The sequence below is a fragment of the Sus scrofa genome, chromosome 8 (assembly GCF_054392235.1).
Source record: "Sus scrofa isolate SSC_HxYL_T2T_F1_AM1 chromosome 8, Sscrofa_HxYL_maternal_Yorkshire_Landrace_v2.0, whole genome shotgun sequence".
Lineage (NCBI taxonomy): Eukaryota > Metazoa > Chordata > Mammalia > Artiodactyla > Suidae > Sus > Sus scrofa.
In genome coordinates, this window is record NC_139390.1 from 1,530,454 (window position 1) to 1,545,111 (window position 14,658).

At 60.7% G+C, this 14,658-nt stretch overlaps 1 protein-coding gene across 7 annotated transcripts in view; it reads left to right on the forward strand.

Annotated features, from left to right (window-relative positions):
• The window catches only part of FAM193A (family with sequence similarity 193 member A), a 136,354-nt gene that overhangs the window by 107,798 nt on the left and 13,898 nt on the right, over positions 1-14,658 (forward strand). For all 7 annotated transcript variants that reach the window (XM_021100934.2, XM_084971281.1, XM_084971280.1 and 4 more), the window contains 6 exons: positions 4,273-4,471; positions 5,236-5,508; positions 7,146-7,434; positions 8,116-8,299; positions 9,308-9,538; positions 12,769-13,612. In XM_021100934.2, the coding sequence (XP_020956593.2) occupies positions 4,273-4,471; positions 5,236-5,508; positions 7,146-7,434; positions 8,116-8,299; positions 9,308-9,538; positions 12,769-13,612 (2,020 nt within the window). The remainder of the gene's footprint in view (positions 1-4,272; positions 4,472-5,235; positions 5,509-7,145; positions 7,435-8,115; positions 8,300-9,307; positions 9,539-12,768; positions 13,613-14,658) is intronic.

Here is a 14,658-nt window from a genome sequence, read left to right on the forward strand (position 1 = left end):
GAAACCTTTACTCTGAGATCAGGCCTTGTTCAGCTCACTCTGTGCAGACCCGCGTGCTTCCGCAGGAGGGTGTCCATCTGCAGGTGTGAAGGTGCCAGCAGGGCCCTGGGCCCCCTCTGGGACCACTGCTCCGTCCCCCACTGTGTGACGATGGCGCGTGCGCCCGCGGGCAGGCGGACGGGCGGGCAGCCGTCCCTCCCGACACCGGCACCACAGGGCCGTGTTCCCATCATGTTCCTCTCAGCGCTTGGGAAGGGGGGTCCCTCGCTTCGTCTGTAGCTCGGAGGCTGGTCACACAGGTGTTCGGTGCCCCTCGTCTGGGCGTGGAGTGCGGTGTCTCCCCTCGGTGAACGAGACCCAAGCGGAGGGCGCGCTCAGGCCTTAAAGAGGAGCAGGGGCCTCGCCTGTCACCTGTGGCCCAAGGTGCCGGCTGGAAATCCTGTGTCCGTTCCGTCGGAAAAATGTCTTCCGAAGCAGTGGCCACGCTGGGCAGGACCGGGGGTGGAGGTGGGGGGAGCCCGGGCGTCTCCGCAGGCTCAGGAGGGACGTCGGGAGCCGCCAGAGTGTCCCGGGCGCCTGGGGATGCGGCTGCCCGTGGCTCTGGACCTGTGCCCCTGTCACCGCCCCCCCCCGCCCCCCGGTCTTGCCCGCGCTCAGGCGCCGCAGGAGCTCTCGGCAAGTTCGACACGGTACAGGAGGACCTTCCGCTGGAATTGGAGGGGGGAAAGCTGGATGGAAACAGGAGACGTGCGTAGACTGCCCTTTGGGGTCCTGTTGAGCCCTCGGATCTGTGTTCTGTTTCGGGGGCCGAGTGCAGTTCTCCTGACCTGAGAAAGAGGGAAACGGAGGCGGCGCTCTGGCCCTGCGGCCTCTCTGGCAGGAGAGGAGGGGCTTAGCCGGAAGATGTGCCGAGGGGCCCGGCTCGTCCTCGCGGTCTGGGTCCCTCTCGCTGGAACGCGCAGCCTCGGCCGCCCCTGCCGCCCGCCTTCCGAGGCTCGGTCTCCTGCCCTCGCGCCCCGTGTCCGTGGCGCCTGGCCTGTTGTGCCGGGTGCGAGGCAGGCTCCTGCGAGGCCTCAGAGCCGCGCTTGGCAAGGGCTCCAGGTCATGTGCGCGTCGCAGCTTCTGTTGCAGCAGTTTGGCTTTCCCGCGAGTCACTTGCCGCGGAAGAGGAGAAAATTGCCAGCTCTGTTCGCTGCGGCCGCGTGTCGAGTGACCTCGGGTGTGAGTTAACGGCATCCGCACACGTCGGGGAGACTCGCTGTGCTCAGCCGATAGGTGTACTTGGGGCGGCAGGGCCCCCGGACGGTCTGGCGGGCAGCTGCCGTGTTCTTCTGAAGGAAACTCGCTGTGGAGGTGGTTGGGGTGCAGAAGCCGTCCTGCCGGCGCAGCGCGTTCGGCCCCCGCGCGGGCTCTGCGCCTGGGCCTCCGTCTGCAGGAGAGAGGTGGCGGGCGGCGACCTGCTCGCCCCCTGCCTCCAGCACAACAGCCTCACCGTCGGCGGCCTTCTCTCCGCGAGTTAAGCCGCTGAGCGTTTATTCCGCACCCAGGGCGTGCCAGGCGTCATGCCACATGCTGGGAGGATGTTTAAACGTTACCCCCAGTCCCGGTGTTCAGAGACCCCCGTCCAAAGGGAGGACAACCAACCTGACGCCTCCGAATACAGTGACCCGCCCAGCGGGAAGCGCAGGCACAGAGTGACGCTGCCCAGGGAGGACCGGTGTCCTGACCACCTGCTCCGCTCCGCCCTCTACCCGTGGCTCCCTGAGCCCATCCAGGGTCAGCGGGCGCTCGGCCACCTGCTGGGGTGACTCCCTGCCCCTGCGCTGGGGGCAGGCGGTGTAGCCTGGAGCCGGGGGCTGCTGTGTGTCTGGGGACACCGAGCTTGGCTGGCGCTCACCAAGTGCTCCCTCGGGGCCAGGCACTGAGCACATGACGTGCGCTGGTGGGGGGTCCCTTCCAAGTAACAGATGAGAAAACCAAAGCGCAAGAAGCCTGAGTGCTTTGCCTGAGGTCGCACAGCCAGTGGAGGAAGAGCCAGCATCTGAACCCCAGACTGGGCGGGCGGCCGGAAGGCTGCGAAGGACGCGAGTTCCCACGCAGCTCCGGCCCTGACCAGCCTCCCGGGGCGGGAGCCTGAGGCCTCAGAGCTGGCCCCATGCAGTCGCAGGCTCGGGCGTCCCTGGGCAGCTCCAGAGCTGTCCCCGCCTCCCCGTCCCTCACTGACTGCTCCCTGTGTCTTCCTCGCCCTCTGGCCCTGCGCCGTGAGCCGCAGATGCCTCTTCCCGTCCGCCGACCCGGCCGTCTGGCGCTGCTGCTGCGGCTCCTGGCCCCGTCCGGACGGAGGTCACGTGGAGCTGTCCCTGCTGCGGCTGCTGCGCCGTCAGCTTGTGCACGGTTGTCCCCCAGCTGGGGTCCTTCGCTCCCGTGCCCCGGCCAGGCCCCCAGGGTCCTGCCGAACCATCGCCTGCCCCTGGGAATCCTTGCTGCGAGTGGCCGGCACCCGCTGCCGGGCCGTGTCCCAGAGGCTGCGCCCAGCACAGCTGCAGCCCCTCCAGTGGGGCCCGGGCCAGGCACCTGCGGGGGGCTGGGTGCTGGGGGCAGCCGGGCCGGGGTCCCGATGGTGCGGCCGAAGCAGCTAGGGCGGGGCAGACATGAAACCGCTGGGTTAAGCGTCGGCTGAGCGGTGACTGGGGACGTGCTGCGCGGGAAGACGTCGGGCTTCCGTGTGTCCCGTGGGAAGGCCCCCGTGGCCTTGGGTGTTGGGTGGCGAGAGCAAACCCCAGCTGTGGCTTCTGTGAGGACGCGACATCCGGGCCGTGGTCAGGAGGAGCAGCAGGTCTGCAGGGTTGTGAGCTGAGGGTAGGACGTTCTAGAAAGTGGACGCATGTGAGCCAAGTCCTGGGTCAGGAAGTGGCCCGGCGTCTGAGGACCAGGAGGAGACTGGGTGACCGGGTCGTGAGCAGGAAGGAGGGCCCGGCTGGGCTGAGGGCAGGACCCGGGCTTTGCGTCAGGGCCCCGGGCACCCTGGCACAGCCTGCGCGGGAGGGGAAGGGCCCTCGGGAGGTACAAGGGCAGGGGCTGCGAGACGGGGACCTCGGGCGCGAGGCTGAGGACGCCCGGCGTGTGCGGGGAGCGCGGAGGAGGCTCTGCGCCCCGGTGAGGGTTTGGTGCCCAGCACGAGGGCCACCTTTCTTCACACGCACACTGTGCTTCACACACGTGCGAAGCTTCGCACACGTGTGAGGGAACAGCCTCAGCGGTCACCATTTTTTAAATGTCAGGTGAGAATAAGCCTTAAGAACCGACCTCACACAAATGGGCCTCGTTCCAGTGTGTCTAGGGAGTTCCTGAGTCGTCTAAAGTTTGATACACTCCCTGAGGATAAAATCTACATCTGGGAGTTCCCGTTGTGGCTCAGTGGTTAACGAATTCGACTAGGAACCATGAGGTTGCAGGTTCGATCCCTGGCCTCGCTCAGTGGGTTAAGGATCCGGCGTTGCCGTGAGCTGTGGTGTAGGTTGCAGATGTGGCTCGGATCCAGCGTTGCTGTGGCTGTGGATTGGACCCCTGGCCCGGGAACCTCCATATGCCACGGGAGCAGCCCTAGAAAAGGCAAAAAGACAAAAAAAAAAGGATCCGGCTTTGCCGTGAGCTGTGGCGTAGGTTGCAGATGTGGCTCAGATTCCACGTTGCTGTGGCTGTGGTGTAGGCTACAGCTCCGATGAGACCTCTAGCCTGGGAGCCTCCATATGCCACGGGAGTGGCTCTAGAAAAGGCAGAAAGACAAAAAAAATCTACATCTGGTTCAGGAATTCCCTTTGTGGCTCAGTGGTTTAAAAACCCGACTAGTGTCTGTGAGAATGTAGGTTTGATTCCTGGCCTCACCCAGTGGGTTAAAGGACCCAGCATTGCTGTGAGCCGCAGCGTAGGCAGCTCAGGTCTGGTGTTGCTCTAGCTGTGGGATAGGCCCGCTGTGCCAGATCCGCAGCTCCGCTTCGACCCCTGGCCTGGGAACTTCCACATGCCGCAAGTGCAGCCCCCCCCCCAAAAAAATAAAAAATAAGATCTACATCGGATTCAAATGTGCCCCCTCCCTGCGTGCAGCCTCGTAAGCAGTGGCAGAAGCGCTCAGCAAGGTGCGTTCAACCAGGACACCTGTTCATGGCAGCGCCTCCCACGAGGGTCCAGTGACGACTTGTCTGTCTGTAGCTGAACTACATAGGTTAACAGAATATTAATTTTGATAACTGATGAGAACGTTTCTTTTTGTAGGCTTTACCGCCAGCACCTGTTCAGAGTCACACAAATAAACATCAGGTATTCAGTGCGTCTCTTCAAGATCATATTTATCCGAGCTGTTTTGGGAACACTCCAGAGTGGAATAGTTCTAAATTTATAAGTCTTTGGGGATCAGAAGTGATGAATGATAAGAACTGGAACCCTGGCACTTTCTTGCCAGATACAGTTTCTGGTAAGGAACTTGTTAAAACGTTCTTCAAGTTTCCGAGGGTCCGAGCTGAGTGGATTGCCACGTCCATTGCCGTAGCTCCCCAGCGGGACCCAGGCTGCTGCTCCCCTCCCCCTCCACCCCCCTCGGCCCCCCACGTCTGCCACCCGTCCAGTCCTGCTGCACCACCTGAGCGGAGCGAGGCTCCAGGGGCTGTGGACGCAGGGTCTGCCCGCCCTGGTGCTGTTGAGCCTGGTCTCCAGGGTTCGCTCGCTGTTCAGCCCTTGGTTCTCCGCAGTGGCGACAGCCAGACCTCAGCCCGGTGCAGCGGGTGGCGCAGCTTGACTCTGATGTGTGTTCCTTTCCCCTGCTTGCTTGGCCCGCGTGCATGGGCTCTGTCCCTCAACTGGAGGCACCACTGTGTGTTGAGTAGCGGGGCAGGGCACACCTGGAGAGGGCCGGTCCCTCTCCTCGTCTGCCTTGGTGTGGTCAGGGCCCCTGGTGGCCCCGCAGCCCGCCCCGCTTACGCGCAGAACAGCGAGCTACACTGGGCGTCTGGTCTGTGCTTGGAAAGCGTTTCATCTCTAAGATGGGAATGATGGTGCTAAGAAAGTAGTCTCACGACAGTAGGGGAAGCGCCCTCTGGAAAGCGCCCGGCACGGGCGTTTCCTCATAAGTGCAAAGCGACACCGTCCCGGTGGAGTCCCAGCTTCAGTAGCAGGGGTCCTTGAGGTTGTAGCTAATTCGATTTCTTTTAGAAGCCTTAATTCTCCTGTTCTTCTCTGAAGGGAATGACATATTAGGGCCAACACTCTCAGAAACAAGACCTGAAGCTCTTCCACCTCCATCTAGCAATGAAATACCTGCAGTTTCGGATAGTAAAGAGAAAAAAAACGCTGCGAAAAAGAAATGTTTGTACAATTTCCAAGACGCTTTCATGGACGCGAACAAGGTTGTGATGGCCACCTCGTCAGCCACCTCCTCCGTGTCCTGCACAGCCACCACGGTGCAGTCGAGCAACAGCCAGTTCAGAGTGTCGTCCAAGAGGCCTCCTTCCCTAGGTAAGGCCCTCGGCCGGCGGGGGCCCTGGGCCGGCTCTGCGGGCCTGCTGCTGCTTCCGCAGCATCGTCCTGGTCCCCGCTCCCTTGGCCTGGCCGGGGACGTCCCTGTAATCAACAGCCACAGGCGTGCTCGCCCAGAGAGCACATCCCCTGGCACTGTCGCCCTGGCTCCCGCCAGGGCTTCTCCACCTGCGCCCTGCCTCTCCTCTCCCATGGCTGGTTCTCTGATAGGAAGAGGCTCTTGTTTTCTAACGTGTGCAAGAGTGTTTAGTCATCAGAAAGCAGAAGCCTCACGGAGTGAGCTGGTGGGGCTGCTGCCAGCCCGAGACGCAGCCCCTGCTGCTGCGCAAATCACTGGCACGGAGGCGGCATCGCTCCCCCTCTCATGCGAGCACGGGAAGGGCTTCAGAGCAGGGAGGCATCAGAGGCCAGCGGCGGGTGTCAGAGGGCATGGGGGCTGCCTCCCAGAGGCCTCCTTGGGCGGGCTGGGACAGGAGCGATGGGCCCGGCCCCAGCACCCGGGGCGTCAGGAAGCCCTCGAGACACTCAGGAGGGCAGGGTGGGGGCTCTGCGCGTCGTGTGCAAGGACCACACAGGTAGACGGTGCCCAGGTGAGCATCCTCGGCGGGTGTTGGAACCTTGGCTGTCTGTCTGGGGATGTAGCGGCCCCAGGGTCTGGGAGCAGCGCCCAGGGCCCCTCAGGTGGCAGAGGGAAGAGAAGGCGCCGGCCGCCCCCGAGCACGCATCAGAGTCGGTCTCACCGACGGCCCGACACGGCAGGCGCCTCCTGTGCAGCCACACGGGAAGATCCAGCACAAGCTTTGCAGGATTCCTGCCGAAAACTAGACCTAAACTTCAGCTAAAACGGAAACCACATCTCAGCCAAGCCTCACATGAGGCTGTAACGCCAGCCAGCCTCGACTCCGCAAGTGTCGGTGTTGTGGCGGGAAAGCCTCTCTGGGAGGCTGGGTTGGGGGCGAAGCCACGGCAGGGGCACCGGGACCTCAGGCCGGCGGTGGTTGTCTCACGTCGGGATTGGGGTTGCTCGGCAGAAGCCGCGTGTTCTGAGTCTGTGCTGAGGTGCTGAGGCTGGAGGGCAGCTTGTTCCAGAGGGTGAGCTGCACGAAGGTGGCGTGAGCGAGAGGCGCCCAGTGGCTGTGACAGAACACACAGGGCTGATGGAGCCAGGTGACGGGCCTGCCGCAGGCTCGGTACTGTTCCTTCCAGCTGTCTATAGATGGAACGTTTTTCAGGCCAGAAGTTTTTAAAAAAAAGAAAGATTTAGAAGTTCCCGTCATGGCTCAGTGGCTAACGAATCCGACTAGGAACCATGAGGTTACGGGTTCGATCCCTGCTCTTGCTCAGTGGGTCAAGGTTCTGGCGTTGCCGTGAGCTGTGGTGTAGGTTGCAGACGAGGCTTGGATCCCGCGTTGCTGTGGCTCTGGCGTAGGCTGGCGGCTACAGCTCCGATTCAACCCCTAGCCCGGGAACCTCCATATGCCGCAGCAGCGGCCCAAGAAATGGCAAAAAGACACAAAAAAAAAAAGAAGAAGAAGAAAGGAAAGAAAGATTTAACTGCAAGATGCGTGACTGCCTGGCCTGGGCCGCTGGCGGTGACGCTCTGTCTCTGAATGCAGGTGAGGCCTTCCACGGCGTCGGCGTCGGCAAGGAGGACCACAGGCACGGGGTGCCGGCCGCCCCGAGGAACAGCCCCACGGGCCTGGCCCCACTCCCCGCTCTCACTCCTGCCGCCCTCTCGCCGGCCTCCACGCCTCACCTGGCAAACCTCTCAGCCCCGTCCTTCCCCAAAACCGCCACCCCCTCTCCTGGGTTCGTGGAATCTCGCAAGAGCTTCTGTTCTGCTCCCCTCGCCCCACCGCCCCCGACCACAGACGGCTCCGTGAGCGCGCCGCCGAGCGTCTGCAGGTGAGTGAGCCGGGCCCTGGCGCCGCGCCCACCAGCCCTGAAGCTCTGACCCCCAGGGGGGCGGGGAGGGGTCGGGGCGCAGGCTGCCGCCTGCCCACTGGCACTGTCAGGTGGGCCTCGCGTGTTTTTAAGCTGTGTTTTGAGAAGGTGTATATCAAGCAAAGATGAGTACAGCAGACACTCGACAGCCTTCTTTTTGCTTTTTAGGGCCGCACCTGTGGCATATGGAGGTTCCCAGGCTAGGGGTCCAATCAGAGCCACAGCCGCCGGCCTCCACCACAGCCACAGCCACGCCAGATGCAAGCCGCGTCTGCCACTGACACCCCAGCTCACGGCAACGCCGGATCCCCCACCCTCCCAGCAGGCCAGGGATCGAACCTGCCTCCTCGTGGATGCCAGTCGGGTTCGTTTCCGCTGAGCCACGATGGGAACTCCTCAACAGCTTTCCTAAAAGGAGGTTGCTGTCCCCTCTGAAGGTGCCGTCCCCGGCCCAGGACCAAGCGGCGTTGGGAGGGGCAGGGAGAGCACGGGTGTCCCGATGAGCCCCTCCCCGGCCACGCACCCCCGCGCCTTGCTCTCGGCGTGGGCCAAGCTGGCCGGAAGGAGCAGGCTTGTCCACTGGCCGTGCTCACAGCCCTCGAGGGGCAGGCCGCGGGCTGACAGCCCTGCGTGGTTTTGCAGCGACCCCGACTGTGAAGGGCACCGTTGCGAGAACGGCGTCTATGACCCGCAGCAGGATGACGGGGACGAGAGCGCGGACGAGGACAGCTGCTCCGAGCACAGCTCCAGCACCTCCACCTCCACCAACCAGAAGGAGGGCAAGTACTGCGACTGCTGCTACTGTGAGTTCTTCGGGCACGGCGGGGTAAGTGCCTGCGGCTCCTCTGCAGGAACAGCCCACCCCGTTGCATTCAGGGCCACGCTGTGGCGAAGCTTCATTTGCAGCGTAGTTCAAGTCATGGTACACTCTAGGGAGTTCCCGCCATGGCTCAGCGGTAATGAACCTGACTAGCATCCATGAGGACGCAGGTTCAAGTCCTGGCCTCGCTCAGTGGGTTAAGGATCCCACTTTGCCTTGAGCTGGGGTGTAGGTCGCAGACGCGGCTCGGATCCTCTGTTGCTGTGGCTGTGGTGTAGGCCAACAGCTGCAGCTCTGATTCAACCCCTAGCCTGGGAACTTCCATGTGCTGCGGGTGTGGCCCTAAAAAGACAAAAAAAGATAAAGCAGCAGTTTCACTTCCAGGTTGTACTTGCTCTAAAGAAACAATGAAAAATTTTGTCCAAGGCTTAGTTAAAAGGGTGTCACTGCAGTTTTGCATTTGTTTGTGATTAAAATGGTTGGGTGAGGGAGTTCCTGAGGTGGCTCAGTAGAAACGAATCCGACTAGGAACCATGAGGTTGTGGGTTCGATCCCTGGCCTTGCTCAGTGGGTTAAGGATCCAGCATTGCCGTGAGCTGTGGTGTAGGTTGCAGACGCGGCTCGGATCCTGTGTTGCTGTGGCTCTGGCATAGGTGGGCAGCTGTAGCTCCAATTGGTTCCTCTCCTTATGCCACAGTGCAGCCCTAAAAAGCAAACAAAAGCAAAAACAAACAAAAAAACCATTTGTGTGCATAGTTGTACACGCTCTGGCAGACTTTCTGTGGCTGTTTCTAAAGCTTGATGGGTCTGTGCTGGAATCCTGCCTTTGGGTAACTTGGTGATGTGTCCTTTTTCCTGCCATTGGTTTCTTTTATTTAGTTATCTTCCGTGATGAACACAAGTTATTTGAGTGATAAAAAACAAATTTTTAATGTTAGAGTCTGAAATGTGTTATTTCGAACATCATTCACACTTGAGGTTCCGTTTAGTTATGTTTTCATTTAATTGTCTTAGCCTCCAGCTGCACCAACAAGTAGAAATTATGCAGAAATGAGGGAGAAGCTTCGCTTGCGGCTGACCAAGAGGAAGGAGGAGCAGCCTAAGAAAGCGGACCAGCTCTCGGAAAGGGAGAGCGTGGTTGACCACCGACGGGTGGAAGACCTGCTGCAGTTCATCAACAGCTCAGAGACCAAGCCCGTGAGCAGCACCCGGGCGGCCAAGCGCGCGAGGCACAAGCAGAGAAAGGTAATCGGAGCGTCTGCTCTGGTGGCCCCCGAAGGCCTCTGGTGTCAGGGCGGGGGGACTTGTGCCCAGCGTCTCAGGAGTGCCCGCCCGAGTCGGCCAGCCTTAACTGGACATGGCTTGAAGACCCTAGGGTGTGTTTCCAGGATGTGGTGGCCCTGTCTGTGCCACAGGTTTGGTGGTGGCTCAAAAGCCAGCCTCTGTTCCTGTGCTGCTGGGCGTGGGGGCCTCCGGCCGTGGAAGGAACCTTCTTCCTGGGGAAGGGGGGCCCTCGGTCGTCAGAGGAGGGTGCTGTGGGCTTCGGAGACTGACCTGGGTCTGAGCAGCCCCCTTGGGCAGAGGAGAATTGGGCAGAGCCGTTGGAGAAGAGGGCCTGCATGCGGCGTTGATGTCGAGGGCGCGAGAGTGAGATGACCAGCCCTGTGGGCAGCCCTGAGCAGTTGCCACCAGCGTAGGGCAGGGCTGTCGGAAAAGCAAGTGTCTACCAGGACTGGCGGGGCAGCCCCCGGGGCGGCTAGGCCAGGGCTCGACCTGCGTCCCGAGAGCGCCAGTGGCGTTGAGGCTGAGCTGTCGGAGGTGGGCCTCTCACTCCCGCTGTGACAGCCGTGGGACGGCGTCTGCTCTAGGCCCGCCTCGACCACTGCCGCTCCCCCGGAGGGGGCCCCTTGGAGCCCCGCAGTGGAGCGGTTCCGGGGTCTTCCTGGCTTCAGACTCCCAGAGGCCGCCCCAGCAGGCAGGCTAGCTCTGCACAGAGCGGCTGTTGGGGCTTGGGGCTCTCAGGGCGGCCTGCTCTGGGAGACGGCGAGGCCCCCACAGCAGCAGACAGAGAGGAGCCCTGCCCACCACAGACCTGAGGTCCGGCCCCTTGTCCTGCCGAGTTGCTCCCAAGCTCACTGTCTGGCCCCTGGGACAGTTGTGGTTGCCGTGCTGAGCGGGTTAACCACGCCGCGCTGCTGGTGATGAGCCCCAGGGATGGTCTCGGGGGGCGGGGGGGGGCACTGCTGTGGCCCCAGATCTGAATTTGCTGGGTCCCACGGGTGGGGGGCAGTGTCTTCACCCAAGGTGTTCTGATGTTGGAGATCCCAGGAGGTCCCGACCCTGGAGGCTTCCTGCTGAACTCACCCCAGTGCTTTTCAGGGCTAGCCCCCACCCAGACCCCTGTCCTCTGTCCTGCAGGGGTCTGGACCCTTCAGACTCAGCACATCCTCCTTGGCACCCACTTCTCACCCTGTTCCTCAGAGCCGCCCACAGACCTGCCTTGTGTCCTGTTGCCCGGCCAGTTGCTGGAGTGAAGGCAGCACCCTCTGGCTTTGCCTTCGCTGTGACCGTCCTGTGCCACGTGGGCAGCAGCGTGCAGTGCCCATGGGGCCGCTCCAGGAGTTTGTCTGTCGGGTGCTGCCTCCAAAAAAACCTTTTATTTTTTAAACTATTTTTTGTCTGTTTTGTTTTGGTTTTTTGCCCAAGCCCACAGCATTTGGAAGTTCCTAGACCTGGAATCAAACACGCGCCACAGCAGTGACAACACTAGATCCTTAACCCACTGAGCCACCAGGGAACTCCCAAAAAAGCTTTCTCTTTTAACAGCAAGGACTTTATAAATCTTTCCTTGAGTGTCAAGTTAAATGTTTTTAAAACATATTGTTAAGGTTTTTTGGTGGGTTTTTTTGTTTTGTTTTGTTTTTTGTCCTTTTTTAGGGCTGCACCCGCAGCATATGGGAGTTCCCAGGAGAGGGGTCGAATCAGAACTGTTGCTGCAGGCCTACGCCAGAGCCACAGCAACACGGGATCCGAGCCGCATCTGCAACCTACACCACAGCTCACAGCAACACCAGATCTTTAACCCACTGAGCAAGGCCAGGGATCAAACCCGCATCCTCATGGATGCTAGTCAGACTCGCTTCTGCTGAGCCACAATGGGGACTCCTTTAACCTTATTTTATATTTAAGTTTTTTTAAAAAGATAAATTGTCTCTTAAAAATATTGCCTACTGGGAGTTCCCTCTATGGCACAGTGGGATTGGTAGCATCTTAGAAGCACTGAGACTCAGGTTCGATCCCCAGCCCAGCACAGTGGGTTGGGAATCCAGCGTTGCCACAGCTTTGCTTTTGGTTGCATCTGTGGCTCCGATCTGATTCCTGGCCTGGGAACTCCATATGCTGTGGGGTGGCCAAAAAAGAAAGAAAAAAAAAAAATCGCCTGCTGAAACATCATTAGCAAATAGAATTGGAAGGGTGTTTACATTTTCCAGGCAAAGTGTTTTTGCTGGAGAGTCCTGCAAGCACAAGCCCTGCGGGAGCTTGGTGACAGAGGAGCTGTTCTTGCTTTTACTGGTTTTTTGTTTGTTTTTTAAACGGAAAAGAAATTTTTTCCATTGATTCACCTGGAATGTAAGTCACCAAATACAAGCTTCACTTGAGATGAAAATTAATGTCCTGCCACTTGTGTCGGCGTTGCCCATTTTAGGGAGTCAGTTGCGCTCTCACACTAGCGAAAATATATTGGGAGTCTTAGCTGGTGGGTTGGGAAAAGGGAAGTTTGAGGTTTCAGCACACGTTTTCTTGTCTGTCCTTTGGATCCTTGTGCTGTCAGCATCAGCCTTCACCTGCGAAGGTGAGCCTGCAGGGAGTTCCAGCAGCACCTTTGCAGCTGTGTCATAGTTGCCCGGTCTGGTCAGTCTGGTGCCGTCCAGTACATGCGTGGCCAGGCAGGAGCATAGCAGCTGCTCTGACCTTGTTTTTCTGGGCCTAGTGCGGGGTCGCAGGCTGTAAGGAAGTTCCTGTTAACTGCCTGATTTGACGTAGTGTGTTTTAAGCTTTTGGCCTATTATAACCCCCTTTCAGAGTTTATATTCTTTGTTTGTTTGTTTGTTTGTTTGCTTGTTTGTTTTTTAGGGCTGCACCTGCAGCATATCGAAGTTCCCAGGCTAGGGGTCGAATCAGAGCTACAGCCGCCGGCCTACACCACAGCCAGAGCAACGCGGGATCTGAACCCTGTCTGCGACCTACACCACAGCTCTTGGCCATACTGGATCCTCAACCCACTGAGCAAGGCCAGGGATCTAACCCGCATCCTCAGGGATCCTAGTCGGGCTCATTACTGCTGAGCCTGGACAGGAACTCCTGGAGTTTATATTCCTATCCTGTGATTCACTTTTTAAATGACCTGATCTCTTGTTGGGTCTTCCTCTTTGAGCACTCTTGTCTTACGGTGCCTTTTCTTTTCGCATGCTCAGCTGGAGGAGAAGGCGCGGCTGGAAGCGGAGGCCCGGGCCCGGGAGCACCTGCACCTCCGCGAGGAGCAGCGGCGGGAGGAGGAGGAGGAGTTGGAGCGGCTGCAGGAGCTTCAGAAGCTGAGGGCCGTGAAGAAGAAGAAGAAGGAGAGGCCGAGTAAGGACTGTCCCAAGTTGGACATGCTTGCTAGAAGTTTCCAGGCAGCCACAGAGTCTTTGCCCAACTCTGAGAACATCCACAACGGCTCCCTGGAGCCAGTGCAAGACCCAGACACCTCATCTCGCTCCCCCTCCAGACACGCGGACCACACAGAGCCCGGGCCGGGGCGGGGGCCTGGGGCCGACGGGGACGCCAGCGACCCCGCGGACGCCAGAGACTCCAAGCTCCTCCTCCCGAAGGGGGTCGGTGGGAAGCAGCAGGAGCCGCTGTCCTTCCTCCTGAACGTGATGCACCAGCACCGGGAGGGAAACGGCAAGCAGAAGCTGAAGCCGGCCAGCAAGGCCTGCAGCGAGCCAGCGAGGAAGCCCGTGGAGCCCCCCAGGGCCTCAGAGGCCCCGGCCCGGCCCCGGCCCCAGCCCCAGCCCCAGGCTGAGCCCAAGGCCAGAGTGCTGGACCTCACCCCCCTGGCCGAGCACAGGAGGGAGGACAGGAAGGCCAACAGCAACAACAACAACAGGAAGCCGCTGAACCACGTCAGGGAGGAGAAGTCCAGCCCGGGCCCCGCCGAGCCCGCGCCTGCCGAGCAGCCGCCCAGCAGCAAGCCGGTGCCCGCCGACTCCCCGCAGCCCAAGGGCAAGGCCAGGAAAAGCAAGAAGAAGAAGGGGGACAGAGCCAGCAGCTCCATCGGTAAATACGGGGCGGGGCGGGGCGGGGCACGGCCTGCCGTCTGGGGCGCCCCGGGCCCGTGTCTCTGGTCCCCGCAGGCCTGGGGGCGGGGGCGGCCGCCGCGTGGCTTGTGCTTTCTGTGGCCTCCCCCCGCCCCCCTCGAGGGACACGCGGCCCTTGTTGCTGTGTTTGGCTGCTCTGGGGTGATTTCAGACTTCCTAAAGCCCTGCAAGAGAGAGCATGAAAGGGGTGCGCACATCCCCGCACCCGCTTTGTCCCTCCGGGCGGCCTTTCTGGGCCGAGTGAGAGTGGCTTCGGTCGGGGCCTTTGACCTCCACCGCCCTGGTGGGCGTCTCCTCAAAACGAGGCCCCTCCTGCCAAACGCGGGCCCAGTCGGGAGCGGTGCCCAAGCGGTCCTCGGGCGTCGCCGTCCTCAGGGCGTCTCTCCCCCCACCCCCCAGTCCCCTGACTCTCCGTCCGCCCTGTAACGCTCTTTGGAGGAGGACGCTGACTCTCCGGACGCGGGATCCAGCGCGGGGCCGCAGGCCGTAGGTCTCGTCTCCTTCAGCGGGTCAGCTCCTCACTCTCCGACCTCTGCAGCCCGTCTGCTTTTTAGAATCAGTTACTATTCAGAATCATGCCTGTTTGGTGCCGTCTCATCGCAGCCAGATTCAGGTTGTGCATGTTGGTGCCAACGCCCCGGAGACCATAGGAGCTCGTTAGCAGGTGCTGCGCCAGAAGGTCCCCCGCCATCAGGATGACCTCTGACCTTCGCTAACACTGTGTCTCGTGGGGGCGGGTCTCTTACGTTTTATCAAACATTCGTCTGCTGGTTGTGGGCAGTTTTCACCCGGACTGTTATTACCTCGTCATGTGCCAAGTGGATTCTGTGTTTCTCGCTTCCGGTGGGAAGGCCTTGCCTTCTCCGCCGCGTGCTTCTCATCCCTCTCATCATCCACCCGAGAGGAGGTCTGGGCTCTCCCTCTGCGCCGTGGGGTGGAGCCCTGCACTTGCAGCTCTGCTGCCCCCAGACTGAGTCAGCGGGAGGCCCCTCCACCCCCTCGTTC